The sequence below is a fragment of the Nipponia nippon genome, unplaced genomic scaffold (assembly GCF_047370975.1).
Source record: "Nipponia nippon isolate SJK-2023a ecotype South Korea unplaced genomic scaffold, ASM4737097v1 scaffold_6, whole genome shotgun sequence".
Lineage (NCBI taxonomy): Eukaryota > Metazoa > Chordata > Aves > Pelecaniformes > Threskiornithidae > Nipponia > Nipponia nippon.
In genome coordinates, this window is record NW_028262380.1 from 887,617 (window position 1) to 914,507 (window position 26,891).

The 26,891-nt window shown below is 60.2% G+C and overlaps 2 protein-coding genes and 1 long non-coding RNA gene across 19 annotated transcripts in view; 2 read left to right on the forward strand and 1 right to left on the reverse strand.

Moving 5' to 3' along the window:
- Positions 1-842, forward strand: part of ZNF638 (zinc finger protein 638) — a 64,520-nt gene extending 63,678 nt beyond the window's left edge. For all 10 annotated transcript variants that reach the window (XM_087736066.1, XM_087736063.1, XM_087736061.1 and 7 more), the window contains one exon: positions 528-842. In XM_087736066.1, coding sequence (XP_087592192.1) covers positions 528-587 — 60 coding nt within the window. In that variant the 3' untranslated portion in view covers positions 588-842. The remainder of the gene's footprint in view (positions 1-527) is intronic.
- On the reverse strand, positions 662-8,908 carry LOC148051318 (uncharacterized). Its single transcript, XR_015699607.1, has 2 exons — positions 8,732-8,908; positions 662-2,858 (listed from the first exon to the last, which is right to left on the reverse strand). It is a non-coding gene; the product is annotated as an uncharacterized LOC148051318 (long non-coding RNA).
- The window catches only part of DYSF (dysferlin), a 106,140-nt gene continuing 85,387 nt past the window's right edge, over positions 6,139-26,891 (forward strand). For 3 of the 8 annotated variants that reach the window (XM_087736073.1, XM_087736079.1, XM_087736076.1), the window contains exons 1-22: positions 9,050-9,218; positions 11,261-11,316; positions 12,075-12,166; positions 15,783-15,888; positions 16,407-16,521; positions 16,665-16,858; positions 17,027-17,155; positions 17,855-17,917; positions 18,109-18,159; positions 18,252-18,282; positions 19,457-19,572; positions 19,784-19,910; positions 20,235-20,338; positions 21,268-21,336; positions 21,419-21,462; positions 21,597-21,679; positions 23,053-23,094; positions 23,825-23,940; positions 24,254-24,367; positions 24,921-25,098; positions 25,764-25,888; positions 26,410-26,516. In XM_087736073.1, the coding sequence (XP_087592199.1) occupies positions 9,125-9,218; positions 11,261-11,316; positions 12,075-12,166; positions 15,783-15,888; positions 16,407-16,521; positions 16,665-16,858; positions 17,027-17,155; positions 17,855-17,917; positions 18,109-18,159; positions 18,252-18,282; positions 19,457-19,572; positions 19,784-19,910; positions 20,235-20,338; positions 21,268-21,336; positions 21,419-21,462; positions 21,597-21,679; positions 23,053-23,094; positions 23,825-23,940; positions 24,254-24,367; positions 24,921-25,098; positions 25,764-25,888; positions 26,410-26,516 (2,156 nt within the window). In that variant the 5' untranslated portion in view covers positions 9,050-9,124. Of the gene's footprint in view, positions 6,241-9,049; positions 9,219-11,260; positions 11,317-12,074; positions 12,167-15,782; positions 15,889-16,406; positions 16,522-16,664; positions 16,859-17,026; positions 17,156-17,854; positions 17,918-18,108; positions 18,160-18,251; positions 18,283-19,456; positions 19,573-19,783; positions 19,911-20,234; positions 20,339-21,267; positions 21,337-21,418; positions 21,463-21,596; positions 21,680-23,052; positions 23,095-23,824; positions 23,941-24,253; positions 24,368-24,920; positions 25,099-25,763; positions 25,889-26,409; positions 26,517-26,891 lie in introns of those variants that run through there. The other 5 variants (XM_087736078.1, XM_087736081.1, XM_087736077.1 and 2 more) reach the window with 3 other exon arrangements.

A 26,891-nucleotide genomic window follows, 5' to 3' on the forward strand; every position in this document is an offset into this window, starting at 1 on the left:
CCGAAAGCATGGTTCTGTCAGGTTTCCCGGCTTGCCGCAGCTGCAGGCTGGCTAAAATACCCTGCAGATACGAAATGACCAAAAGGTCAGCTTGGCGGCCAGAAAACAGCACTTTTCTAACGGAGGCGCTGATGTGAGGGGTAGAAAAGTGGGAAGATACTTACCGATGTAGGCTTTTGTAAGGTGGGCGTAATGACTACACAGCCCCTGGTGAATACTGAATCGCTGTTTTTACGTTTCGTGACCAGGCCCGGGTGGTGTCTTTTCACATCAGGTGAAAGCCCGATACCCAGTATTTTGCCACATTCCGCTCGGGAGCTTCCCCGCTCGGTGACTCCGTGTGTGTCGGTTTGTGAGCAAAACGTTGGGGTGGTTTTTGGCACAGATCACGCGCTACCGGTCTAAGGAATAGGCTGGCTTTTGGCCGACGCACGTATGAAACCTGCACTGGTTTTAGAGCGTGATCTTGTTGCGGACTGAGGAATAACGTGGCGGTATCTTTTCACTGGCTGCCCTTATTTCCGCAGAAGTTCATGGCCAAGCAGAAGGATGAGGATAACGACGGGGAAGAGCGGAGTTCAAGGTGATCAGAGGCAAGAAGAATCCTTTTGGTGAATTACATTTAGGGTCCAGTCAATTTTGTGTATTTTGTTATGATCTGATTTGTAATTTTGTTTCAGAAACAAGCATTCATGTTGTGTAAATTTGAGCTCAGTGTAGACAGACTAAAAGAAAAACGTCTGGTGGCTTTGATTTGTATATCAAACCGCCTGACTTGGAAGAGACTTCTTTTACAAGTGTCGACATGAAATAAATGTTCTTACTGTATAGTTAACACCAGGGGATTGTGTTTGGTGTGATTTGTTGTGTTCTGTTAACTCTGGATCACAGTAGAGCCTAGGAGGGGGTTCATTCCAGAGATCTCTCTCCGGTGCCGCTTCCCAGAGCTCTCGGCAGGCGACATTTCCCGGGCTACGTGTGCCCCGTGCTGCCCCAGCGCGGTGACCCTCCTGGTGAAGACTGCAGCGATCCTGTGGATCCTTACGCTCCCTGTAGCTGTCTTTTTCCTGCGGCCTCTGCGGGCTCACGATAGGCTTGGGAAGATAAAGCCGAGGCGGGCGAGGGGAGCAGCGTGCCTGTCGTCACTGCGGTCAGCCCGGGAGGTCGCTCTCCCTTGCCGTTTCTCCCCGGGGACCGAGTTTGCTGCTTTATTTTGGGCTGTTTTTCCCTGCTTTGTTCCAGTCCATGGGTCAGAGGCCGTGGAGCTCAGCAGCATGGCTGAACTTTGTAACCTGCTCGCGGACGTCGCTCGCTGCTAAGCCTGGGTCTCTGGCTGGCCTGCTCTGAACGGTGGGTCGCGGTCTGGACGATGACTGATTTCGCTTGGAGCTTTGCTTTTTCAGCTAGCCACCTTGCATTTATTTAAAAGACTGGTTTTTAAAATCCACGGTTGCCTTTGCTGCTCCTTCAGACTTCTGGTAGCTGACTTTGGCTGAATTATGTTCCTGCAGGAGGAGTAAAGAAGTGTTTGTAAAGGAGGAGTAAAGCAGTGTCCCTGCCTGTCCAAGGAAAATGAGAGGCTTTGTGGTTCTACCTGGTGGGGCTGTTACAAGTCGTACCTGTGCCATAGCTGCTGCAAAAACCCTTGTGCCTTCTTCCTTGTGTCTTCAGACCGCTGATCAGTAAAGCACCAAAAGAAACCGAAGTTGGGGTTTAGCAAAGGAAGCACCCGCGCGTCGCTGCTGCGAAACGCGTTCCGTGATGGGAGGTGATCCCGTGAAGTCCCTCAGACTTGCAGGACCTCGCTGCTTCAGGAGCAAGCGTGTGCAGAAAGGGGGACTTGCATTTCACGTGTTGAGGCTGTCGAACGGCTGGTAAACGTCTTTAAATACCTGTGCACCGCTGAAGCCCGTGGCGTGTGTGTGCGGAGGACAGAGCCTGCTCTGGAGGCTCCCGAACGCCGGCTTTGCCGTGGGCTGTTCATGAAGGCGACGGAGCAGGTGCTGTCTGGCAGGCAGGTTACTTGCGAGGTCAGGAACAGAGCTTCAGGAACTGCAGATTATTTTTGGTTGGGCTTTTTTTTTCTTTTTTGCTTCAGTTCCTCAGTAAAGAGCGCTGCCGTGGGCGAACTCGCTGCCGTGGGTGCTGGCGAGTCGCCGCGCCGGTCTGTCCTGGCGGGTCCAGCCCCGCGTCAGGAGATGAGCATCTTGAAAACGCACGTGAGGGATTTAGACCAGCGAATACTTGGCAAGCCGGGAGCGTGATTCAGGGTAAGAACGCCTGTGTGCGAGGGCACATGTGCGTCCATCTCCCTCCTCTTCGCTGGCTGCTGGGAGGAGCCGTCCCCTGCTCCGAAGGAGGGAGCTGTACAGAGGAGATCGGTTAAATAACGTTTAACTGCTTAATTACTGTCCCGTAGTTATCCATCATCTCACGTAGTTACCCATCTCACGTAGTTACCCGTCTCGGTTATCTTCTAGGATTCTGTGATTCATACGATTCTGTGGTCCAGTTGCTGTGGGGTTAGTAGCAATTCACCTAGAAGAGAATTTAAAGATCCTGTCTGAAATAACGGGGTGCAACCTGGAATTCGGTGGGACGAGCCTGCAGGAGGCCTCTGCCGCGCCGTGCAGCCGAGCGGCCCCGCGGCTGGGAGGTCCGGAGCAGGCTCCGCTCCCCGGCGCAGCTCTGGAGCTTGGCGGCCTCCCCAGAGCGCGGGACGTGGCTTTGTCCCGGTCGCTCCCGTCTCTACAACGCAGCCTTACGTGTTTGCGCTTCGGCGTTTCCAGAGCCCCTCTCTGCAGTCAGGAAGGCGATTTATTCGATTTCTTGCCCCGGTTTCTCTTCATTGCTTTTGTCTGTGCAGAGGACGAGAAAACAATGTTGTTCTTCGTTCCTGCTCTGGCCGTGCAAGCTTCGGTCCAAATTTGCTGCGTGCAGGGAGGGCTGAGGAAGGGGTGAGCACCCCGGGGAGCGCCCGTCTCTCCGGGCCCTCCGCCTTGCCTGCCGGCTCCCGTGCCTGGCTCCGGGGTGGCAGGGGGGTGGAAGCAGCCCGAGCTCGTCCTCCTGCTCCTCTTTCCCCCTCTTGCACCCCCCGAAAGCTTCGGGGCGATAACCACCCTCCCTCACCAAGCTTGACGTGGTTTTACCAGAGTCCTCCTCGCTTTAAAAGCTTTTCCTAGAGAGATGCTGAGAAATCCTCCGCCACGGGAGCAGCTCGGCAGTTCTAAAGGCTGCTCCAAGGGTGAGGCATTGGCAAACGAAGAAAACGATGCAGCGTTTAATGGGATTGCTCGCGGCCCTGCCCTGAGCGGGTCGGCGGGAGTTTGGGGCGGCTTTGTGCCCGGGGTGGGCGAGGACGGCGGCTCGGGGGCTTCCCCTTGGCTCGAAGCCCCGCCACCCGCTCCCTTCCCTGCCTGCTCCCAGCCCAAGGCTTCCCGGGGCCGGGAAGATGGGATCCAGCATCGCCTCCCGTCCGGCTGCGAGGCGGAGCGTGACCCCGGCGGGTGTCAGGGTCCGGGGAGGGGGACGTATCCGTGAATCCCGGTTCTGCTCCGCATCCGCTTCCCGGCTCCCCGGACCCGCTTTAGGCCTGGCCCTTCCCTTCGAGGTGCCGGAACGTCAGGGTCCAACCGGGTGAGTGCTGCAGCGGCCCCGGGGAAAGGTGCAGGAGCTGCGGCGGCCTCTTAACTGGGAATTTAGAGGGGAAAAAACGGCTTGTCCCCCCAGGGTGATGGGGGGGCGGGGGGGGGAAGAAATCGAGGAAAAATGAGGTTAAAAAAAAGCCAAACACCATTTCTGAACGTTGCTCCCCAAAATGTGTGGTGCCGTGCTTCATCCTGTCACGTAACCCTGCTGCAGAGAAGTTTATTTAGAAGTTTAATAAACTGGCTGCAGATGGCGGGGTTTCGGTCCAATCCCTGGAGTTTTTGCAGCGGCTTTGCCCCTGCCCTCGCAGGATTTTTCCTCCCCCGTGCAGCCCGGCCGGACCCCGCGCCCCAGCTTGTTCTGGTGTTTCAGGGTCTCGCAAAAGGAACGGCCCTCGCAGGGCTGGGGCCGTGGGTGCGATGTGACGGGGCCGTGGGTGCTCGGGGCAGCACGGACGGCTCATAGAGTCACAGAATCACAGAGTCGTTAAGGTTGGAAAAGACCCTTAAGATCATCCAGCCCAACCGTTAACCCAGCACTGCCAAGGCCACCACTAACCCATGTCCCTCAGCACCACCTCTCCCCAGCTTTTAAATCCCCCCAGGGATGGGGACTCAGCCCCTGCCCCGGGCAGCCTGGGCCAGGGCCTGACAGCCCTTTGGGGAAGAAGTTTTTCCCAATACCCAACCCAAACCTGCCCTGGCGCAGCTTGAGGCCGTTCCCTCTCGTCCCATCGCTTGTTCCTGGGGAGCAGAGACCGACCCCCCCGGCTCCAGCCTCCTTTCAGGCAGTTGCCGAGAGCGACGAGGGCTCCCCTCAGCCTCCTCTTCTCCTATTCCTGACACAAGCCAGGATGCTGTTGGCCCTCTTGGCCACCTGGGCACACTGCTGGCTCATGTTCAGCGGCTGTCGACCAGCACTCCCAGGCCCTTTCCCGCCGGGCAGCTCCCAGCCGCTCCTCCCCACGCCTGCAGCGGTGCCTGGGGTTGCTGTGCCCCAAGGGCAGGATCCGGCCCTGAGCCTTGCTGACCCTCACCCAGTGCCTGGGCCCATCGACCCAGCCTGGCCAGGTCACATTTGCTAACTTCCAGTCATCCGGGACCTCCACGGTTGAGCAGGGCTGCTGATAAACGATGGAGAGCAGCTCGGTGAGCTCCTCCGCCAGCTCCCTCAGCATCCTCGGGTGGATCCCATCTGGCCCCATGGACTTGTGCGCATCCAGGTGGAGGAGCAGGTCGGTGACCGCCACCTCTTCGACGACTGGGGCTTCATTCTGCTTCCTATCTCCATCTCCCAGCTCAGGGGCCTGAAAGCCCCCAGGACGACCAGCCTGACTAGTGAAGGCAAGGACGGCAGCCTCCTCCTCGTCCTTCGTGGCGATCCAACAAAGCAGGGAGGTTCGCCCTGGTCCTGGCCCTGGACGAGGGACTCGTGCTCGCTACCCGCGGCGGACGCAGGGAGCGAAGGGGACGGAGCCGTGGGGGGGGGAGTGGGGCGCTGGGGACCCCGCGCCTGGGCCCTGCCCGCTCCTGCGAGCGCCCTCGGTTTTAACCTCACGCGTAATTAATGTTTCACCCCAAATCCACGCAATTGCGCTGCCGGAGAGTTCCCGCTTGGGTTTAGAAAAAGCTAAAAAGAGTAAAAGGGAGCAAAGGGGCGAGCGTGGGAGGGAGGGAGGGACCTCGCTGAGCCCCTTGCTGGGAAACCCAGGGGTAAAAATAACCTCCCTGAAATAGCCGGGCCCGTGGCTGTCCCCAGCTGTCACCGCGCGGGTAGCCGCGGCCGTGCCAAAAGGAGAGATGGTGTCCCATCCCCCAGCTGGGGAAACTGAGGCAGGGGAAGGAGCAGCGGGATGGTCCCCGTGCACCCATGGGTGCTGGTCCCAGTGGGAGCCTGGGGTGGGGGCTCGCGTGCACCCAGCTCTCCCGCGCCGCGGCCGGGGGTGCTGTGGGGTTGCCCCTGCGCCCAGCTCAGCCCCCAGCCCCCCGTTTCCCCGCCCTGGAGGTGGCGTTGGCCCCCCAGGCCCGGCCCTGCCGCCACGGTGAGGGGCTGGGGCTGCGCCCGGGGGCTCCCCAGCACCTTCCCAGTGCTGGGGCGCTGACCCCCGCCGGGCCCAACCCCGTTTGGGGTCCTGAGGGGTTTCTCACCCCTGCGGGGAGCGACCCGAGGTAAGCGCCCTGTCCCCTTTGGGGGGTCGGAGCCAGCCCCCCCCTCCTGCGGGGTCCCCGTGGGGGGGGCTCCCCTGCCCTTGCTGCAGGGGGGGTCCCAGTCCCCATCCTCGCCCCGGGGGCTTCACCAGCCCCCTCCAAAGCCCTGGGGGGGGGGGTCTCCCCCCCCCGCCTCGCCCCGGGGCCGCATCCAGCCCTCCAGCCCGGGCCGCAGCCGTTCCCCTTTAAGAGAGGCGGGGACCGGGCGGGGGCGGCGGGGGCCGGGGCCGGGCCGGGGGGGCTGCGGCGGGGAGGGAGGGAGGGAGGGAGGGAGGCGGCCGGGCCGGGCCGGGCGCGATGCTCCGGGTCTTCATCCTCCACGCAGAAAATGTCCGCACGCCGGACGCGGACATCAGCGATGCCTACTGCTCCGCCGGCTTCGGAGGTGCGGGGGGGGCACCGGGGGGTGCCCCGGGCTCGGGGACGGTGCTGAAAGCGGGGGGGGGGGGTCCTGCAACCCCAGCCCCCCCCCCCCCCCGTGGGGTCCCCCCCTCTCAGCTGTGCCCCCCCCCCCGCGATGTGCGGGGTCCACGCAGCCCCGCCCGTGGGTCCCGTTGTGGCGGCAGCCCATGGGAACCCCCCCGCCGCGGGGAGCGGGCGGCGGGGGACCCCCCCGCGCCCCCCGGAGGGGGGGGGGGGGGGGCGGCGGGGCATAGCTGAGCGGTGACAGCGGCCGCCCGGGCTATTTCTGGCTCCTGCTCCGCTCTGGGGGGGGCGGGGATGGCGGCGGGGGGGGCCGGGACATCGCCTCCCTTCCCCGTGAGCCCCGCGGGGGCCCGGGGCCGCCCCACGGGCGTACGGGGCCGGTTGCGTGTTGGGGACCTGCGGGACCGCCGCCTCCCCGGCCCCCTGCCCTGCCGCGTGCACCCCAACCCCCCCGGCCCTGCCCATCGCCGGGGGGGCTCCCTTCTGCCGGGGGGGTTATGGGGCCCCCGCACCCGGCTGCACCCCACGCCAGAGCCCCGCCGCGTCTCCCCACGAGAAGAGGGTGCCCGGGGCTGGGCAGGGTCCCCGCGGGCCCCCGGTCCCCTGCGGGGGGTGAGGTGGCCATGGGGGGAACCTGCGCCCCCCGGTCCCCCGCCGGGGGTGACAGGAGAAACGAGGCAGCGGCTGGCGCTGGCGCAGCTCCTCTGCAGCGCTCTGGGCATCCTTGGGATGAAAAAGCACCTTTTTGGGGCTGGCTGAAGCGGGTGGGATGAGCAGGAGAACTGGGACCGCGCCTCAGCACCCCTGCGCCCGCGTCTCCCGCCGCCCTGCCTGGCTCTGCGGCCGGGGGTCCTTCCCCGGGGCGCGGGGGGCCCCGTCCCACTGTCACAGCATCCCCACGAGTGGGCACGGCCGTGGGAAGCCCCTCGCCCGCTGGGCCTGAGCAGCAGCTGCTGCTTCTTCCTCCTCGTACGCCCTCATCCTCGCCAGCCGGCAGCGCGCAGGGGCTGTGACGAGGGGACAGGGAAGGGGGTGGCAGTGGGGACGTGGCCCCCAGCCACCGGTGCCAGCTGGGCCCCCTGGCCGGGGCTGCGGGGTGCTCGGGGTCCCCCCCTGCGCTGGCACGTCCCCGGTGGCGTGGAACCCCCGGGTCTGGGAGCCCCCCCGGCTTGCACTGTCCCTGGGGTGCGTCACCCCCGGGGTCCCGGTGCTCCGGTGTCCCCAGGGTCCCGCGCGCCTGCCATCTCCCGCGTCCCGCTGCTCGGGCATCCCCGGAGGCGGTGCACCCCCGGGCTCCGCTGCTCGGGCACCCCTGCAGCTCGCAGCACCCCTGGGTGCAGGCGCTTGGTCACCCCGACCTCGCAGCACCCCCAGGCCCCTGTGCTTTTGCACCCTTGGGGCTCGCAGGAGCCCTGAGCCCCGGTGATTTACCAGCCGCAGGGCTTGCAGCAGCCCCGGGGCCCGGTGCTCGGCACCCCCAGCTTGCAGCACCCCCAGCTTGCAGCATCCCTGGTGATTTACCAGGGCATCCCTGGGTCCTTGTCATTTATTTATTATTTCCAGTACTTGCAACGTCCCCGGATCCCGGTGCTGGGGCATCCTTGGAGCCTGCAGCACCCCGGGATCCCGGTGATTTATTTCCCATCCCCCGAGCTCCCAGCATTCCTGGTTCTCAGTGATTTAATTTACCATCTCGGGGCTCACAGCATCCCTAGATCCTGGTGCTGGGGCATCCTTGGAGCCTGCAGCATCCCTGGATCCCGGTGATTTCATTTCCCATCCCCACAGCTTGCAGCATCCCTGGATCCTGGTGCTCGGGCACCCCTGGGGCTTGCAGCATCCCCGGATCCCAGTGATTTATTTCCCATGCCTGAAGTTCGCAGCATCCCTGGTTCTCGGTGATTTGATTTACCATCTCGGGGCTCACAGCATTCCCGGATCCCGGTGCTGGGGCATCCTCGGAGCCTGCAGCATCCCTGGATCCCGGTGATTTATTTCCCATCCCTGGGGCTCATGGCATCCCCAATTCCTGGTAATTTAACTTCCCATCCCCACAGCTCACAGCATCCCTGGGTCCCAGTGATTTAATTTACCATCTCGGGGCTCACAGCATTCCCGGATCCCGGTGCTGGGGAATCCCCGGAGCCTGCAGCATCCCCGCATCCCGGTGATTTATTTCCCATCCCCGGAGCTCCCAACATCCCCGCATCCCAGTGGTTTAATTTACCACCTCGGGGCTCACAGCGTCCCGGGATCCCGGTGCTGGGGCATCCTCGGAGCCTGCAGCATCCTCGGATCCTGGTGATTTCATTTCCCATCCCTGCAGCTTACAGCATCCCTGGATCCCGGTGCTTGGGCATCCCCAGGGCTTGCAGCATCGCCGGTTCCCGGTGGTTTATTTCCCATCCCCGCAGCTCCCAGCATCCCCAGATCCCGGTAATTTAATTTACCATTTCGGAGCCTGCAGCATCCCTGGATCCCCGTGCTGGGGCTTCCTTGGAGCCTGCAGCATCCCTGGATCCCGGTGCTTGGGCATCCCCAGGGCTTGCAGCATCCCCGGTTCCCGGTGGTTTATTTCCCAGCCCCGGGGCTTGCAGCATCCCCGGTTCCCGGTGGTTTATTTCCCATCCCCGGAGCCTGCAGCATCCCCGGTTCCCGGTGGTTTATTTCCCATCCCCGGGGCTTGCAGGCTCCGGAGTGGCCGCGCCGAGGCGCTCCCGGCCCCGGGCACCTCCTCCAGGCGCCGGGGAGGGCCGGGACGGGGAAGGCGGTGATGGGGGGCCGGATCCTGCCCGGAGCCGAGCCCAGCTTGGCCTCACCGTACCCTGCTCCATCTCCCAGCCATGTTGCGTTGCTTGCTCCAACGAGCCAGCCACCTCCCGAAATTGGAGAAGGGGGACAAGCAAAGCGATCCGGTTGCCAGCTTGAGTTTTCGAGGTGAGGGGACCCCAAATCTGGGCTGGGGTGGGCAGGATTATTGCTTTTGCAGCAACCTCCAGCAAAGCCCGGCTTCTGCGGGGCGCCCGGCCAGGACGTACGTCCTGGCCGGGCGCCCCGCAGAAGCCGGGCTTTGCTAAGCTCCATCCTTATCCTAAATCCTTGCAAAATTCCCTGCACCCCGCTACCGAGCGCGCCGTAGGCCCCTCCATCCCCACCCTCCGCCGCATCCCCGTGCCACACGCGTGACCCTGGCGTGTCCAAGGCTCCCTGGGGCGGGCTGTGGCTTTGAGCGCTCTTCCTCCGGCGTTTTGGGGTGCGCAGGGTGGTGGGGGACAGCGGGAAACGCCGTTGCCTCGGTGGGAGCGGGGATTTTTCCCGGGCTGGGGGGATTTGGGGATGGTCATTTAGCGCTGCCACCCAGTGTCACGGCATCTAAAAGTGATGGGGGTGAGCGGGAGCTGGCTTTGCCGCAGGGTGCTGCACCCTTGGGTGCTCCCGATCGCTCTCATTAAGGTCTTTTAATTACTAATATGAGATTGAGGAGAAAAACCCCTTATCCAGAGGGTTACCCCATTGCCGGGGGCACCGGCGGATGGAGGTCCCGGGAAGGGAGCGCTGCCTTTGCACCTCGAAAGCGCTCGCTGGAGGATGTCGCTTTGTTTTTTTTCTTTTTGGCGACCGTTTCCTGGTGGTGGAAAATGTCCATTTTTAGAAAAAAAAAAAACACCCTAAGGAAAGGAAAGGGATGAGTGGCTTCTGACCCAGCCTTTCCTGCGCGGCGTGGGGGGGACGGTGCTGCCGCCCCTGCCCTGCCGCCTCCGGGACCCCTCCAGTTCATCCCGCGGCGGTGCTGGGTCTTTGCCCGGGGTGGGCTCCATCCATCCGCTGCCAAGGCGGAGAGCAGCTCTTGTCACGATCCCGAGGGCGCGGGGGGAATTCCGGGGCTCTGTGTCCCAGGAAGATGAGGCATAAGCAGGAGACGTGCCGTAAATCGGGGATATGTGAGGCCTCTCGGGCTCGGTGCTGCTCTCCAGAGGTGCCGTGTCAGGGCGATGGCAGCTCCGCCACCCTCCCGGCCCCAGCTCGGCTCTGGCGGCCACTTCAGCTCGGGGCTGGGAGACTTGGCAGATCCTCTTTAAAATCTGAAGTAGGCAAAGATGAATTTAGCCATGCTAAAACAACAAAAAAAAGGAGAATATTTTGGGTGAGCGGCTTGGGCTCCCCAGCAGTCCCGGGTGCTGTACCCGCAGCCTGGGGTGCCTATATATGCGTATAGGGCCCTGCAGGGCGCTGGGCCGCTGTCCCCTGGGGTTTGAGTCACCGCTATTGTTCGGCTCTTCCTTTTCCTCTTCCCCCGGTCCCTCCCGCGACGCGGCCCCTCGGGACCCAGCGGGCCTTGGGCCGGTGTTCGGTGTGACGTGAGGGTCGGGGTTTTGGGGTGCAGCTTTGGGGGGGTTCCTCGGGCAGGGCTGGAGCCCCCCGGCACCGGGGCTCCTTGGGATGTTGGCTTTCGGCTGCTTTTAACTGCTGCCGCCCGACTCCGCTCCCCGGGACGGCTGCAGCCCCATCCCTGAGGACCAGGTGACAGCATCTCCATCCGCATCTTTTGGGGGTGTCAGTGGGCCAACCCCCCTGTGCAAGCATCTGACCGCTCTCGTGAGGGCTCTGGGTCCCGCCTGGGACCGTACTGAGGTTCAGGTGGAGGGAGGAGGAGGTCTGGGACCCCCAGTGGCACCTTCCAGCCCAAAAACCCACCCAGCAGCCTTTGGGAGCCTCTTCTCTGCTCTGCTCGTGGGGAAACTGAGGCACGGCACATGGAGGTGACTTACTCAGGGTTTTCCAGCAAGGCTTGTGCAGGGCTGGGGCTCAAAGTGGGTCCTGGAGGCCGCCTGTGCACAGCACAGCCCAGCCTGTGTGCAAGGAGCGGGGCCTGATCCTGCTCCTGGGAGCTTCGGGTGTTGCTGGGGGCTCTCAACCCCGCCAGTGCATGGGGGGGACTGGAATTCTGGGGTCTGAGCTGTGTGCGTTGCTCCCCGCAGGCGTGAAGAAGAGGACTAAAGTCATCAAGAACAACGTGAACCCTGTATGGAACGAGGTGAGCATGTCCCCGTCCCCGCGGGGGACAGCCCGGGCATGGAGGCTGCCGTGGGACCCGGGTGCAAGCCCAGCGAGGTGCCCCAAGCACGAGGGGCTCGCGGGGGCCCGGGGGTGCCACCCCACAGAGGGTTTGGGGACGGTTCCCATCACGGGCAGCTTCGTATCTGAAATTCCTGGCATCGATGCTGGAGGAGTGGGGCTGAGCTGGCTCTGTACTGACCGGTGCTCCAGCCTCTTCCCCTTTCATTGAGATCTTATCAGGGCTAAGCACACACATTAAAAGAAGCTGTTTAAGTATATTGCAGCTCGAGAGGGAAACAAGTGTGTTTTACTCATCAGCCTGGCCCAGGGGAGGATATTTTTTCCAGCCCCTTCTTCCTTCTAACCCTGACTTGTGCTTTCATGGGTCAAAACAAAAAAAAAAAAGGGTTTTGGTGAGCAAACTAACATCGTTTTGGTACAGAAACGCCGAGTGCCAGCTCCCATCATTTTCTCCTTCACTTTTAATCCATGACGAGGGGAAGGCCTTTCCCTGGGGAATGTTTTTTCTGTGGGTGTACTGGGATGTTTCGCTCCGGGGTGCTGGTGTTTGTGCTGAGGGGCTGGGTCGGGGCTGTCAGTGCCGTGATGGCGAAGTGGGTCCGGTGCTTTGGTTTTCCTCCGAGAGCCGCCGGCGGTGCTGGAGCTGGTTGATGCTGGTGTGAGCATCATGGCCTGGCTGGACACTGATCCTGGCTCCCCTCTCCTCCCCTCCAGGGCTTCGAGTGGGACCTGAAGGGAGCTCCCCTGGACCCGGGTGCCGAGCTCACCGTTGTCGTGAAAGACCATGAGACCATGGGGAGAAACAGGTGGGAGAAGCGTGGGGTGCCAGCTGTGAGCCTCCTGCCCTGCTCCCGTCACCGGCAGAGCCTGCGCACGCCCCAGGCTTTGCAGGAGGGCAGCGAGGGGATCTGGGCTCTCCCCGGGCTCCACACATTGCTCCCTGGTGCCGGCTGCCCTTTGCAGCGGGGGCGACTGGTGGGAGGCGAGAGCGGCATTTCTGGGCTCTTTCGCTCAACGGCCAGGGACAAAAACACAGCCTTTGAGGGCAGGGAGCACACAGGGACCCTTGTGCCCACCGCCACCCCCGGCTGCCGCACCAGCACGGCCGCCTGCCCCGGGAGCAACGCCGGCGCCGCGAGGCCATGGTGATGGGCACTTGGCCGGGGAGGTGTGAGACGGCGGCCAAGCTCTTTTCCCGAACACGCGTTGCCGGCGGAGCTGGGAAGGGCGGCGTTTGCAAAACAGATGAGCCGGGGTGGCTTCCTTTCTCACGGCAGCTCCTGGTGCCCCTCACTCCAGGGGCGGCAGAGGTTTCCCCGTGGGGTCGGGGTCTCCCTCCTCGCAGCGGCTGCATTAGGAAGGAGGGTGAGAGCAGATGGCGATGCCACCTCCAGCCCGGGGACACCCAGCCTGGCCACCCCTGGGAACCTGTGTCTGCGTGCGGGGCTCCTTCCGCTGGGATTGCTGCTCGCACAGGGAAAAAAATATAGGAAGTAATTTATTTTTGCTCTGGTTGGGACGGGGAGGACGGCCCTGGCATGAAGGATCCCGTTTCCAGGGCTGGAGCCGATGCTGGATTCACTCTTGGGCCGGAGGCCAAGGGAGGTGGAAATTGGGTCTGGTCCAGCTTGGTGGCGTCGAGTGTCTCTATAAATAACGCGGGGAGGATGGGAGAAGGGTCGCGGCTCCCGGTGCAGGGAGATTTCATCTGCCTGCGTGGGGAGCAGCCGCTCCGCCGCGACCCTCAGGGACCGCGATGCTCTCACGAGTGGTCCCCTCTCTGCCACGAAGGTGACGGTGGATCTTTGGCTTTTCCTTCCCTCGGGAGAAAATACTGAAATGCTGAAACAGGGCAATTACTGGTGACTGGCAATTAATGCCCTGTCTCAGCTGCTGCTGTTGTCTGAAATCACAGGACCACAGAATGGTTTGGGTTGGAAGGGATTTCAAAGATCATCTGGTTCCAACCCCCTGCCGTGGGCAGGGACACCTTCCAGCAGATCAGGCTGCTCAGAGCCCCGTCCAACCTGGCTTTGAACACTGCCAGGGATGGGGCATCCACAACTTCTCTGGGCAGCCTGGTCCAGTGTCCCACCACCCTCATCATAAAAAATGTCTTCCTTATGTCCAATCTCAGCCTACCCTCTTGTAGTTTACAACTGTTGCTCCTTGTCCTCTCACTACAGGCCCTGGTAAAAAGTCTTTTTCTGTCTTTCTTATAATCCCCCTTCATATACTGAATGGCCGCAATCAGTTCTCCCCGGAGCCTTTTCTTCTCCAGGCTGAACAACCCCAACTCTCTCGGCCTCTCTCCATAGCAGAGGGGTTCCAGCCTTCTGACCATTTCCATGGCCATTTCCACTCCAACAGGTCCACGTCTGTCTTGTGCTGCGGACCCCAGAGCTGGACGCAGGGCTCCAGGGGGTCTCAGGAATGTGGAGCAGAGTGGCAGAATCCCCTCCCTTGACCTGCTGGTGATGCAGCCCAGGATATGGTTGGCTTTCTGGGCTGCGAGTGCACATTGCCAGCTCATGTCCAATTTTTCATCCATGAATACCCCCAAGTCCTTCTCCGTGGGGCTGCTCTCAACCCATCCATCCCCCAGTCTATACTGGTACTGGTGATTGCCCCAGCCCAGGTGCAGGACCTTGCACTTGGCCTTGTTGAATCTTGTGATGTTCACATGGGCCCACTTCTCAAGCTTGTCCAAGTCCCTCTGGATGGCATCCCGTCCCTCGAGTGAATCACCTGCACCACTCAGCTTGGTGTCATCTGCAAAGCTGCTGAGGGTGCACTCGATCCTGCTATGTCAATGATGAAGATACTAAATAGTAATGGCCCCAGTACGGACCCTTGAGGAACACCACTCGTTACTGGTTTCCACTTGGACATTGAGCTGCTGAGTGTAAGTCTTTGGACGCAGCCCCCCAGCCAATTCCGATCCATCTAACAGTCCATCCATCAAACCTATCTCTCTCCAATTTAGAATGTTGTGGGGGACCGTACCAAAGGCCTTACAGAAGTCCATGTAGATGACATCCATAGCTCTTCCCTTGTCCACTGATGCGGTCACTCCATCGTAGAAGGCCACCAGATTAGTCAGGCACAATTTTCCCGCAGTGAAGGCACGTTTGTTGTCTCTAATCGCCTTCCCTCCTGCCATATGTTTCGACATGTCTTCCGGGAGGATCTGCTCCATGATCTCATCGCGCTGTTAGGACAGCACAAAGCAGTTTCAGGGCTTTCCTGGCTCTGGGTGGGGAGGAGTTGGGCAGCAGCACTGGACCTGCTCCCCGGCCAGCCCTGGTCCATGGGGGAACCGGCACTGCTGGCTGGGGCAGGAGGTGGTACGGCGCAGGAAGGGGTTAACCAGAAGTAGAGCACTAGGGAGATGCTGAAACTCAGTAGGGGAAAATCAGTTTTATGGTGGTTTAAAATCCTCCTGGATGGTGGTGGCACTGTGTACCACCAGCCTTGGCTGCCAGCCCTGATCTCATCCACCCCCGGCCCCTTGCGTCTCTCTCTTCTCCGCTGGCAAAGAAAAACCCATCAGCGCTTCGGTTTATGGCTCCTGGTTCCTCAGCGTGGACTTCTAGGTGCTTTTCCTTGATAAAAAGGAGACAAAGTCCCCAGAGATGCTCGCCCTGGTTGGCTCACCTGGGCTGGGTCTGAGTCACCTGATGACTGTGCTCTCCTCATCCAGATTGTGCTCTGGCCTAGAAAGGTTGGAGCAGATGATCCTTGAGGTCCCTTCCAACCTGGTATTCTGTGATTCCATGATGCGTGTTCCCGTCCTTGCCGGGCAGCTGCCAGACGGGGATGCTGGCAGGTCCCACCCTTTGAGGGGCTGGAGCGTGGCCAGAGCAGGGCAGCGAGGCTGGGGCAGGGGCTGGAGCCCAAGGCTGGGGAGGAGCGGCTGGGGGAGCTGGGGGGGCTCAGCCTGGAGAAGAGGAGGCTGAGGGGAGCCCTCATCGCTCTCTGCAACTGCCTGAAAGGAGGCTGGAGCCGGGGGGGTCGGTCTCTTCTCCCCAGGAACAAGCGATGGGACGAGAGGGAACGGCCTCAAGCTGCGCCAGGGCAGGGTTAGGTTGGGTATTAGGAAAAACTTCTTCCCCCAAAGGGCTGTCGGGCCCTGGCCCAGGCTGCCCAGGGCAGGGGCTGAGTCCCCATCCCTGGGGGGATTTAAAAGCCGGGTAGACGTGGTGCTCAGGGACATGGTTTAGTGGTGGCCTTGGCAGTGCTGGGTTAACGGTTGGACTGGATGATCTTAAGGGTCTTTTCCAACCTTAACGACTCTCTGATTCTGTGATTCTGTGATTCTCTGCCCCTGCCCTCCGCATCGGTCGCTGGTGCCCTGGTTTGCACCAGCCGCAGCTCCTTGGCCCCGTCCCCTGCCGACCCCCTGTTACTCTTCACCCCCAGGTTTTTGGGAGAAGCCCGAGTGCCCCTGCGAGATGTCCTCTCCTCCCCAAGCCTGGCGGCCTCCTACAACCTCCCCTTGCTGGACACCAAGAAGCAGAGCACTGGGGTGAGTCCCTGCATGGGTACCAGTGAGACCAGTTTGAGCAATGTCCTTGCCAGTTGCAGCTCCCAGTTGGAAACCAGTTGTCTCATCCTGGGCTCTTTGGCTTGGAGATTTACCTTTCAAGGAGCAAAACCAGTGGCTCGGGTGGGAAGCACTGGGATCACCCCTTGCAGCCCGTTAAATCTTGCATTTCCCTTTCTCCTCGAGCCTTTCCCTGGCTCTGCCTCGGCATCTCCCTGCTTCCCGCAGCGTCCGGCCCCGGCTCAGCCTGGCCTGGGGCTGTCATCTGGCGGGATGGGGACCAGGTGGCCACCCTGCTGGGACCCCACATGTCCCTGGGACACCTCTCCCTGCCGTTCCCCTGCTCTTTCCCTTTTTCCTGGCATTTGCCAAGTTGCTGCCACTTTTTTGGCTGCATCCCCCTTGCCTGAGCAGAATATCGCTGGTGGCATCGGCACCGGGGCTCAGGCCCCAGGAGAGTGTTTCTGGACACCGTATAATGATTATTTCCTTTTTTCCAGGCTTTCCTCATCCTGCAAGTGTCCTACATCCCCCCACCGGGAGCTGCCCCCCTGTTTCCCCCTCCGGCATCCTCTGATCCAGCACCGGCTGCTGCTGAGCCTGACACGGTCACTGGTAACCAGAAACCTTCACGTGTAGCACCGGGGGGGATGCGTACCCCTCCATGGCATCATGTTTTTCGCAGCTAGACCCCTCACCCTGCAGTCCCACAATGCCTAGCCCCATGTTGCTCATGTCCTCCATCTTCTTTCTCGCAGAGACGGCTGGAGAGGAGGAGACAGAGGATCAGGCTGCGACGGGGGATGAGACGGAGCCCTCCTCCTCCTCGGGGCCGCCGGGCTCTGAGCCCCCCTCGCTGCCCCGCAAGCCCCCCGTGCACCACGTCCAGGGGGTGAAGCGGAGGAGGAGCTCGCCCAAAAAGCCTCTATCCAACAAGCCGCAGGACTTCCAGGTGAGATGAAGCTGGTGGGGATGAGCCGCTTTCCTGAACCCACCTCCCCAAGTCCCCCAAACCTGTCCCTACGGGGGGTTTATCACCCGAGAGGTGCCCCCTGAGGTGCCCATCCTGGGGTAGGACCATCCCCAGTGACCCACTGCCCTGTCCTCCCTCCCGTCCCAGATCAGGGTGAGGGTCATCGAGGGCCGGCAGCTCCCTGGGGTCAACATCAGGCCTGTGGTGAAGGTGACAGCCGCTGGGCAGACCAAGAGGACGAGGATACGCAAAGGCAACAGCCCCTTCTTTGATGAGGTGAGGGGGGGTCCCTGCTCCGGGGGCACCAGAAAAGGCTCGGGAGTGCTATGGGTTGGGCTCCTGAGTGATGGAAATCCTGGTGCAGCCCAGAGGCTGGGATGTGGCGATGGGGACTGCAATGGGAGAGAAGCTCTGGCAGCAGCAGAAAGCCGCAGCGAGCCCTTCGGCAGGTCCAGCATCCCCTGCCTTCATGCTGGGCTCATCTTGGTCACCTTCGTGAGGTGTCCCAGAGCCACCGGTAGCATCCTGGTGGCATGTCCTGGGCAGGGCTGCTCACAGGCAGGGCCGGGCACTGCAACTGGGCGTGCAGGATGGGTACGCTCAGACAGCCGCAGGCGGCTTGTCCCCAGCCCTGTCCCCAAAGTGGATGCTTCAAGCCTGCCTTCTGGGATGTCCCCCAAGCCTGCTCCAACCTGCGCCTGTGCTTTATTTGGAGACCCCCAGGAGAGCGGGTCTGGATGTGCTTTTGCAAACCAGCCCAGCAAAAGCAAACTGGAGGCTCTTGCTCACCAGGGTGCACCAAAGCCACCTTTGGGACGCTGTTGCCATTAACGAGGTGGGGTCTCACCTAAGAGGAGGGGAAGAGGCTCCAGCCTGTGGAGCTGGGGGCATGGGAGAGGCATAGAGGTGCGAATGTGCCCCGGGGGGAGGCTGGGGCAGATCTGGGCCTCACACTCTCACCCCTCTTTCCTACAGACCTTCTTCTTCAATGTCTTCGAGTCGCCGGCTGAGTTGTTCGACATGCCCATCTTCATCGCGGTGAGCTTCAGCAAATGTCATCCCTGCCCCTTAGGAGGCTGGGGCGATGCTTGGGGCCGTCGCCCTGTCCCCCTCCCCGCGGTGCCCAGGGAAGCGTTCCCCTATTTCCCAGGAGGGCACATGGAGTGCGGTCCTCCACCCTGGGGGAGTTTGGGCTGGATTTACCGTTTTCCCTTATTTTCATTCCACAGGTTGTGGACTCTCGGTCTTTCCGGACGGACTCAGTGATCGGGGAGTTTCGGGTAAGGCTGCCCTCTCTCCTCTTCCCCCCTGTTTTTCGTCCCACTGACCCACGGGGTGAACATTGGCATTTCTTTTTTGTTTTGTTGCACAGATGGACGTCGAGACCATTTACTTGGAGCCAAGTGAGCCCAGCGGGCGGGCGGGATCTGGGCCAGGGTCACCTCCCATGGCTTGGGGGGGTCGCTTTGGGAAACCCTTTTTTGGGGGCCAAACATCGGGGAAACGCACACACACATCACAGCTCTCCCATATATGAACCCAGGCGTGTCCCTATATCCATTATTACCCCTATATCCATCATCACCACCCATTTCTCTTCCCTTTCCCAAGATGTACATCCTTGAAGGCTTTCAAATCATTGTGCCACCGTCTCGCTGGCAGAAAGCCCCACCAGTGCAGCCCAGCTCACTTGTTTTTTGTCTTGAGTCTGGCTCATTGTTTTATCTTTTATCTTTTATTTTATCCCAAAGAAGATAAAATAATGCTTTTAAAAAATTTCCTACCCTAATCACTGCAGAGAAAAGCTTGCTGATTTTAGCTGTAGAGTTAAGATCTACAAGGCAAATCCCTTAATAACATGCTTTAACTTTTGGTCAACCCTGAACTGGTCAGGCAGTTGGACTACATGATGGTTGTAGGTCCCTTCCAACTCAAATATTCTCTTCTCTTCTCTTCTCTTCTCTTCTCTTCTCTTCTCTTCTCTTCTCTTCTCTTCTCTTCTCTTCTCTTCTCTTCTCTTCTCTTCTCTTCTCTTCTCTTCTCTTCTCTTCTCTTCTCTTCTCTTCTTCTCTTCTCTCTTCTCTTCTCTTCTCTTCTCTTCTCTTCTCTCTTCTCTTCTCTTCTCTTCTCTTCTCTTCTCTTCTCTTCTCTTCTCTCTCTTCTCTTCTCCTCTCTTCTCCTCTCTTCTCCTCTCTTCTCCTCTCTTCTCCTCTCTTCTCCTCTCCTCTCCTCTCCTCTCCTCTCCTCTCCTCTCCTCTCCTCTCCTCTCCTCTCCTCTCCTCTCCTCTCCTCTCTTCTCCTCTCCTCTCCTCTCCTCTCCTCTCCTCTCCTCTCCTCTCCTCTCCTCTCCTCTCCTCTCCTCTCCTCTCCTCTCCTCTCCTCTCCTCTCCTCTCCTCTCCTCTCCTCTCCTCTCCTCTCCTCTCCTCTCCTCTCCTCTCCTCTCCTCTCCTCTCCTCTCCTCTCCTCAAAATGAATGTAATATTTATTATAAAAACCCCACCCAACAGCATCCTTGAAGCCATCTCCCTGCGTGTCTGAGGACCAGCACATGGGTCTCAATCTCTTTTCTCCCCTAGAACACGCTTTTCTCAGGAAATGGCTGTTGCTCTCTGACCCGGAGGACTTCTCCGCGGGGGCCAAGGGCTATCTGAAAGTCAGCTTGTTTGTGCTGGGGCCTGGAGATGAAGCTCCTGTGAGTATTGCCCTGGCTGTGATGGGGGGACCCTCCAACCGTGGTACTCCACTGCCCTGGGCCATCAAACCCCATGCCTGTTCCCAGGGAAGGTGCAGCTTTGATATTCCTCCATTTTGGGGGCAATGTGCTGGATTTTAGGGTTTTGCTGCTCATTTCGGGACTTTTGGGAAGCTTGGTCATGTTTTCCTCTTGTCCTGTTGTTCTGCAGCTGGAGAAGAAGGAGGTCTCTGAAGACAAGGAAGACATCGAGGGCAACCTCCTGCGCCCCACCGGGGTCACCCTGAGAGGAGCTCACTTCTGCCTGAAAATCTTCAAAGCCGAAGATTTGCCCCAGAGTAAGTGTTTCCTTTGCTGGGCTGGAGCATGCCGGATCCGGCCCTTGGCATTGCAGTGGCTTGCAACGTACTGAGAGGAATAAGGGTGCAGATAAGAAAACTTTATCCGTAGCCTTGGTCCAAAGACTTTGCAGATATTGGTCAGTTGTAACGTACTGGGAGAAAAGTCTTTTACTGGTGCAAACTGGTTTTACCCTCCTGCTTCTCCCCACCTGGCTCAATGGAGGTGCACAGCCCGGCTGGTGGGACAGCCCGCCCGGAGAGCCAGGGCCATCTGGATTCCGCGTGCTTCCGTGAACTTTCAGCATCTCCTTCTTCTCCCAGTGGATGATGCCGTCATGGACAACGTCAGGCAGATCTTTGGCTTTGAAAGCAACAAGAAGAACCTGGTTGATCCCTTCGTGGAAGTCAGCTTCGCGGGCAAGACGGTGAGTGGCCGGAGTGGGGCAGCTCCCCCCAGTCCCTTGGCTGGGCTGGCAGCTGTGCACGGGGAAAGTTTGGTCCTAGCATGGGGAAAATCTGGTCCTTTGCTTTGCTGGAGCATTTGCAAAGGTCCCATCTGTCCTTGTCACACCCCACCTTCTTTCCCTCTGCATTGCAATGTCCTGAAGCCCAGCTGATGTCCCCAGCTCTGTCCCCGTGTGCACAGCATGCTTGGAGCCGAGGTGCCACCGGACACGGCGTGCCGGGCTGCACCGGAGTAATTTCTTTGCTGGGCTCTTCGTGGTGCTGTTGCATTAAAAACGAGGATGGAGAGGCTGAGCTCCTGGGGGACAGTGCAGCAGCGGAGGGTTGTGCTGCTCTTCTTGGCGTTGCCTGAAGTGAGCAGCTGGCTGTCCCCAACACCACCGAATGTCCCCCCATGACCAGCCAGGGTGTGGAGGCAGCTCCGGTGGCTTTGCAGAGCCCCATCCCGCTCCCTTTGCTGCCGAGTCCCCTCCAGTGCCTTCACCAAGCAGTATACCCACGGGCCACTGCTTGTCTTTTGATCTGCAGCACTAGTAAAGGGCTGAAAGTCTCCCATGCCCATAAATCTTCCCCTGGGGACAGTGCCCGGGGGTGGGGACAGGCTTGGGACGTTATTCCGAGCAGCCACAGCGGGAAGGGGGTGAGTTTCTGGTGGTCCCAGGGGGGCAAGGTCCCCAAGCAGCCCATAGCATCCTCTGCCTCCTGCACAGAGGGGTCTACCCATGCGATGCAGAGCCCCACTGGGCCACCCATCGAATGGAGTCAGCATTTTGGGGAACTTCAGACTTTTTGCAGCTCTGTAGATGGGGTGTGCGGCAGCCTTGCTTTGCTGAAGCGCAGCAATCACTGGGGCAGCACTGATTTTTCATCCCCCGTCTCGCACCTCCAGCTCTACTCGAGGATCCTGGAGAAGAATGCCAACCCGCAGTGGAACCAGCGCCTGACGCTGCCGGCGATGGTGAGCGTGGGTGCCCGCCGCGGCCCCCCACCTGCCCGACCCCACCGCCGCTCACAGCTCCTCTCCCTGCCTCTTTTCCCAGTTCCCTTCCATGTGCGAGAAGATGAGGATCCGGGTGACTGACTGGTGAGCGGGGAGGGGGTCACTGCCTGTGCCTGCCTGTGGGGAATGCTGAGCCGGAGGAGCAGGATGGGCAGGGGGGACCCCATGGGCAAACCTCCCTGCTCCACGGTGCGACGGCATCTCGGGTTGTGTTGCAGGGACCGCCTGACACACAACGATATCATCAGCACCGCCTACCTCTGCATGTCCAAGATCTCGGCCCCCGGCGGGGAGCTGGAGGGTAAGGGGGGACAGCAGGGTGGGATTTCGGGTGCATGGCTGCGGAGGAGCACTGCATGCTCGTGGCTGGAGGTTGGTGTTGGCTTGGAGGATGTCACAGCTGAGATGGTCCCTGCCGAGTCACCGGTGCTGGGGGAGACACGGGATGGGGCGCTGGCAGTTGCTCCACCCCGCAGTCTGTTTTCTGGTTGGACCTGGGCCCTCCTGGTTTGTGGTTTTGAAGATCTTCAGGTCCTCCTGGGGGTGCTGGGCTGGGAGGCTGCAGGGACATGGTGCGCTGGAGGTTTTGCTTCCTTTTTTTGTTGCTGCATGGAGGTGGCTGCGGTCCCCTGTGCGGTTGGTGACAGGCAGTGGTGTCACTGGTGCTGGAAGATGCCACGTCCCACCGGTGCGTGTCCCCGCTAGTGGCTCCTCCTTAGGTGGAGTTTAGGGGCTGTCATGGGGTGGGGGTTCAGGTCCAGCTGGTGCTGAGGGTGCTGTTTCAAGTCCCAGGGGCTTTCTGAAGTGAAGGACCCCCGCGGAGGCACTGGCAGGGATTGGTTGGGTGACACTGACTGTCACCTGTGCTGAGGGGAGGGCAGGGAGCTGGGGCACTTGTGGGGCCACCAAGAACCACAGCAGGGCCAGGAGCAGAGGCTGCCCTAACCTGCATGAGCATCTCCTGCTGCTAACGAGCGTCGGTGGCATCTGCAGCCCCATCGGGACTCCCCTTGCTCTGCTCCCTTTGCTTTGTGCATCTCTGAGACTCTTGGGTGCCCTGCAAACCCCCGCCTCATCACAAGCATCCTCGTGCCGTAGGGGCATGGGATGGGGCTGGCAGCAGCTGCCGGGGCTTGAGCCCAGTGCAAAGCTGCAGCTGCATGTCCCGCAGCCTGTGCCCCCCAGCGCTGCCCCTCCACGCATGCAGGATACGGAGCTGGGGTGCAGCACTGTTCTCCACCAGGGTGCTTTTGTGTCCAGACCCCATCTTCCCCAGTTAAAGTGCAGCTCCTGGGCTGGTCTGGAGGGAGAGAGAGAGGCTGGGGAGGGACCTGCCCGGGACCAGCACACCCCACCCCACCCCTGAGCCCTGCTGGCTCCCAAGGAGGCACTGGGGAACCAGGGCTCCCACCCGCCCATGGGCCCATCCAACTTCTGCAACGTGCAGAGTATCCTTCAGGGATTCTCAAATCCTCCTGTTCCACACCAATCCCACAGCCTCCGGGGAGGGTGATAGGGCTATTTAACAACCTCCCCCTTTCTCTCTGTCTCTCCAGCGTCTGTTGGCACTGAAAGCCCATGAAAGCATCCACCCTTCTTTCCATAACCCTCCATCCTCCTCTTGTGCTCTTCTGCCAGCCTTTCCTAACCTCTCTCCATTTCTTTGTGCCTCAGATGAGTTTCCTGTTCTCGCGAAGCCTCTGAAAGCCGCAGACCGTACGTCCCCTTAGCCTCTCGGTTTGCAATCACTGCTTGGTAATTGTTTTGCTGGTTCAGCTGCCGTCAGGGCTGGAGCGCTGGCTGGAGCTGGGGGAGCATCGGTTGCGTCGTGCCTGGGTACCTTGGTGGGAAGAGGGGACGGCTCCAGCATGGCCTCCCCCTGCCCTGCGGGAGTGGGGAAAGGGCTCCACTGCCCTTCCCCATAGCGGGTTTGGGCTGTCCGTGTTGGGCAGTGATGTCTTCGTGGGCTGGTGTGTGTTGTGTGCTGAGCCAGCCGTGCACAGGGAGCAGCCAGCTCGGGAGCTCAGAGCAGGACCCTGCAAACGGTTTCTGCCCCTTCGCTGTTCCTTCTGCTCGAGGTTTCATAAAAATGAGCCATTCTTTTCCGAGCACTCTCTTACTGCCTTAAGGGGAGCATGGGGCCAACTCCTGGCTGGTGTAAATCCCCTACGCTGGTTCACACCAGCAAAGTGATGCTCTCCTTCTCTGGGACCCTTCCTGGGACTGGGGAGCTCTGTGCCCCCCGCACAGCCCCACACCCACCTTGATTTTCTCCTGCAAAAAGGTAAGTGGTTGTAGGACTCAAAGGGGGTGAAAAACGGCAGCATTTTGGTGGCCTCCAGCCGCATGCGTGTGGTTGCCATGGTCCTGCAGCGAAGCCCCGTGGGACGTGTCCCCGAGGTGCCTTTGGGACTCTCTAACGGCTCTTTTCCCCTGCGGTCCCCAGCGGACGATGGGCTCGGGTTCCTGCCGACATTCGGTCCCTGCTATATCAACCTCTACGGCAGCCCCCGGGAGTTCACCGGCTTCCCCGACCCTTACGAGACGCTCAATTTAGGAAAGGTGACGTCAGCTTCTTTCCAGCACAACCTAAACTAAACCACCACCTCTCCTTGCCAAAAGAAACCTGCTATTAACCCAAACTGGCTTTGTTATTAGGAGCCTGCACTGCGTTTTCTACCCTTGGCTATTCCCGCTGGCTAAACACCTCCTGATATTGCCCTGCTGCCCAAACGCTCTCTACCTTCGAAGCGCTTGCAGAAATACTTTGCCTGATCTCGCTCCTCTGCAATGAAGCCCACTGAAAGCAAAGGCAGAGCTCGCCTGCGGGGAGGGGGCACGGGGGTCCTGACGCCTGTCCCTGCTCTACCCCAAGGGCGAGGGAGTCGCGTATCGTGGCAGGATGCTGGTGGAGCTGGAGACCAAACTGGTGGAGCACGTGGAGCAGAAGGTGGAGGACATTGCCGCGGATGACATCCTGCGGGTGGAGGTAACAGGGTCTCCGTGGGATATCCAACCCCCTGGGCTCCGGAGTCAGCCCTCCGGCGGCACGGCGTGTGGGGCACTAGGGAAGGGGCGTGGGTATTGGTCCTGGGTGTGTGATGTCCCGTGAGCGGTGGAGTGGTCGGTGAGCTCCTGGAGGTTATCTCCTGCTGTGTTTCCATCCCAAGGTGTCCGGCTTGCTCCATCTGAGCTGCTGCATGGTAGAGAGCAGATCATGGTGAACACGGAGGGGTGGGAGATTTCCTTCAACAGGACCCCAGTCCCAACTTGAGTGCTATCGCAGATGTGCTCCTTTTGCTTGTTTCTTCAGGTTTAAACTGCATTTTTTATGGAAAGTTCTAGCCTTCTCCTTTGTCAGTTTTTTCCTAAATATCTCACCCAACATTCCCTTGCTGCAACGTATGCTTTTCTTCCCTGCAATAAACTTTTCCATCTCGGAGGCCTCACCGAGCTGGTGTGTGTCAGGGTAGTGGAGGGTCTGTGCGTAGGAGGGCAGTGGTGGTGTCCTCTCTATGGACACGGTCCTGTGCCCGTTGTAGAAGTACCTGCGCCGTCGGAAGTACTCCCTCTTCGCTGCCTTCTACTCAGCCACCATGCTCCAAGACGTGGATGATGCCATCCAGTTTGAGGTCAGCATCGGCAACTACGGCAACAAATTTGACAACACCTGCCTGCCCTTGGCTTCCACCACGCAGTACAGCCGGGCTGTCTTTGATGGTGAGCAACGCGGGGGTGACTGAGCACTGGGACGGGCTGCCCAGGGAGGGTGTGGAGTCTCCATCCTTGGAGATATTCAAAACCCAACTGGACGTGGTCCTGGACAACCTGCTTAAGGTGACCCTACTTGAGCAGGGGTTGGACCAGATGACCTTCAGAGGTCCTTGCCCACCTCAACCATGCTGTGAAGGGGGAATATATGGCTGGGGAGGAGCGGGGAAGCCAGGACTACTTCTCTCAGCTCTATGCTGGCTTAAAGTGGTTTTTGGGCAGCACCTCAGCACTAACAGTGCCCACTTCTCTTCAAGGAAGAGCCAGTGCTTTGGGGTGGCCTTTCCCTGGCTCCTGTGGGGCTCTCGCTCTGGTGTGAGATGTCCTCACCCCACTGGGGATGTTCTGCTGGTTTCTGGCCTCACTGCTCTGCAGGAACTGCTGCAGCTGTGGAGGCTGACGCACATCCCTTTGGACCTTGGTGTGCATTGCTCTGTTGCACATGGGTTTGGGGAACGTAATTCCCATCCTCTTGCTCCAAAAAAGCCCCAGAGATGGGCCTCTGCCCAAGGCCAAATGCTGCACTGTCCCCCTTCATCTCTGCTCTGGTCCTGAGGACTGGGGTCCCCCGTCACCCCAATATCACGAGCTCACCAGCGTGCTGTGCCCTCCAGGTTGTCAGTATTACTACCTGCCCTGGGGCAATGTGAAGCCCGTGGTGGTGTTGTCATCCTACTGGGAAGATATCAGCTATCGGACTGATGCCCAAAACCTTCTCCACCATGCAGCAGACAGGCTGGTGAGTGCCGCGGTGGCAAGGAGCATTGTCCACCTCCTTTCTGCATCCTGCCTTGGGGGACAGGGAGGGGACAGAGGCCATCTCCAGGCTGGGTCAGGTTTGGCGTTTGATGACTCCTGTGCAGTGGAGGGGAAATCTGTCAGCATCCCGGGTACCCTGCTCAGCCCGTGGAGTGATGGAGGGAAAGGGGCTACCCTCATCCCCACTGGGGTGACAGTGGGGTGTGAACGCAGTGCTTTGCTGTGCCACCTGCTTGCCTACTGATGCAGGCACAGGAGACAAGGACCTTGCTTCAGCTCCTGAGCTATTCATGGGATTTCTTGCTGTATTTCACTGTTGTTTCCCCTGGAGCTCCAACAGGAGGAAAACCGGAGGTGCAAAGCCCTGGTGGGACCCAGGCTGGAGTTTCTGATCATGGGGAGCAGACCCAGGGATTTGCTGGGAGGGTCCTGGATGTGGGGTGGAGTGGGGCGCCGGAGGGGTCCCCGCTGTGCAGCTCCTCTTCCCCGCCTGTCATTCAGGAAGCAAACCTGGAGAAGGTCCACCTTGCTCTCAAGGCCAACTGCTTGCCGAGTGAGCTGGACGCCCTGGGTGCCCAGCTGATGGATGACATCATCTCCGACTGCAGGTATTTTCTGCCAGTTTTGAATGTGAGCCTTTTCGTGCCGTTTATTGTGAGAGCACTTATTTATCTTGGAAGGGACGACTTCTTCTTTTTTCTTTTTTTTTTTTCCTCCTCTGAAAAACACCGGTCATTTGCTAATGTTTGCTTCAAAGGTTGCTGAGCCAAGGCACAGAGTTGAAAAGGTGACATTTAAGGCAAGTCATAAATTTCCAGCCTTCATGCAAGGGCTGCAGCGTGGCTCACCTGAATGAGCGGCATTGTGTCGGGGCAGGAGCCGGACCCAGGCCAGCCCAGCCAGGGGGACGGTGGGGCTTGTGGAGTGAGGAGACACCGATGTGGCTTCCCAGTTGAGTCTTGTGTGCGCCGCGTAGGAGGCAC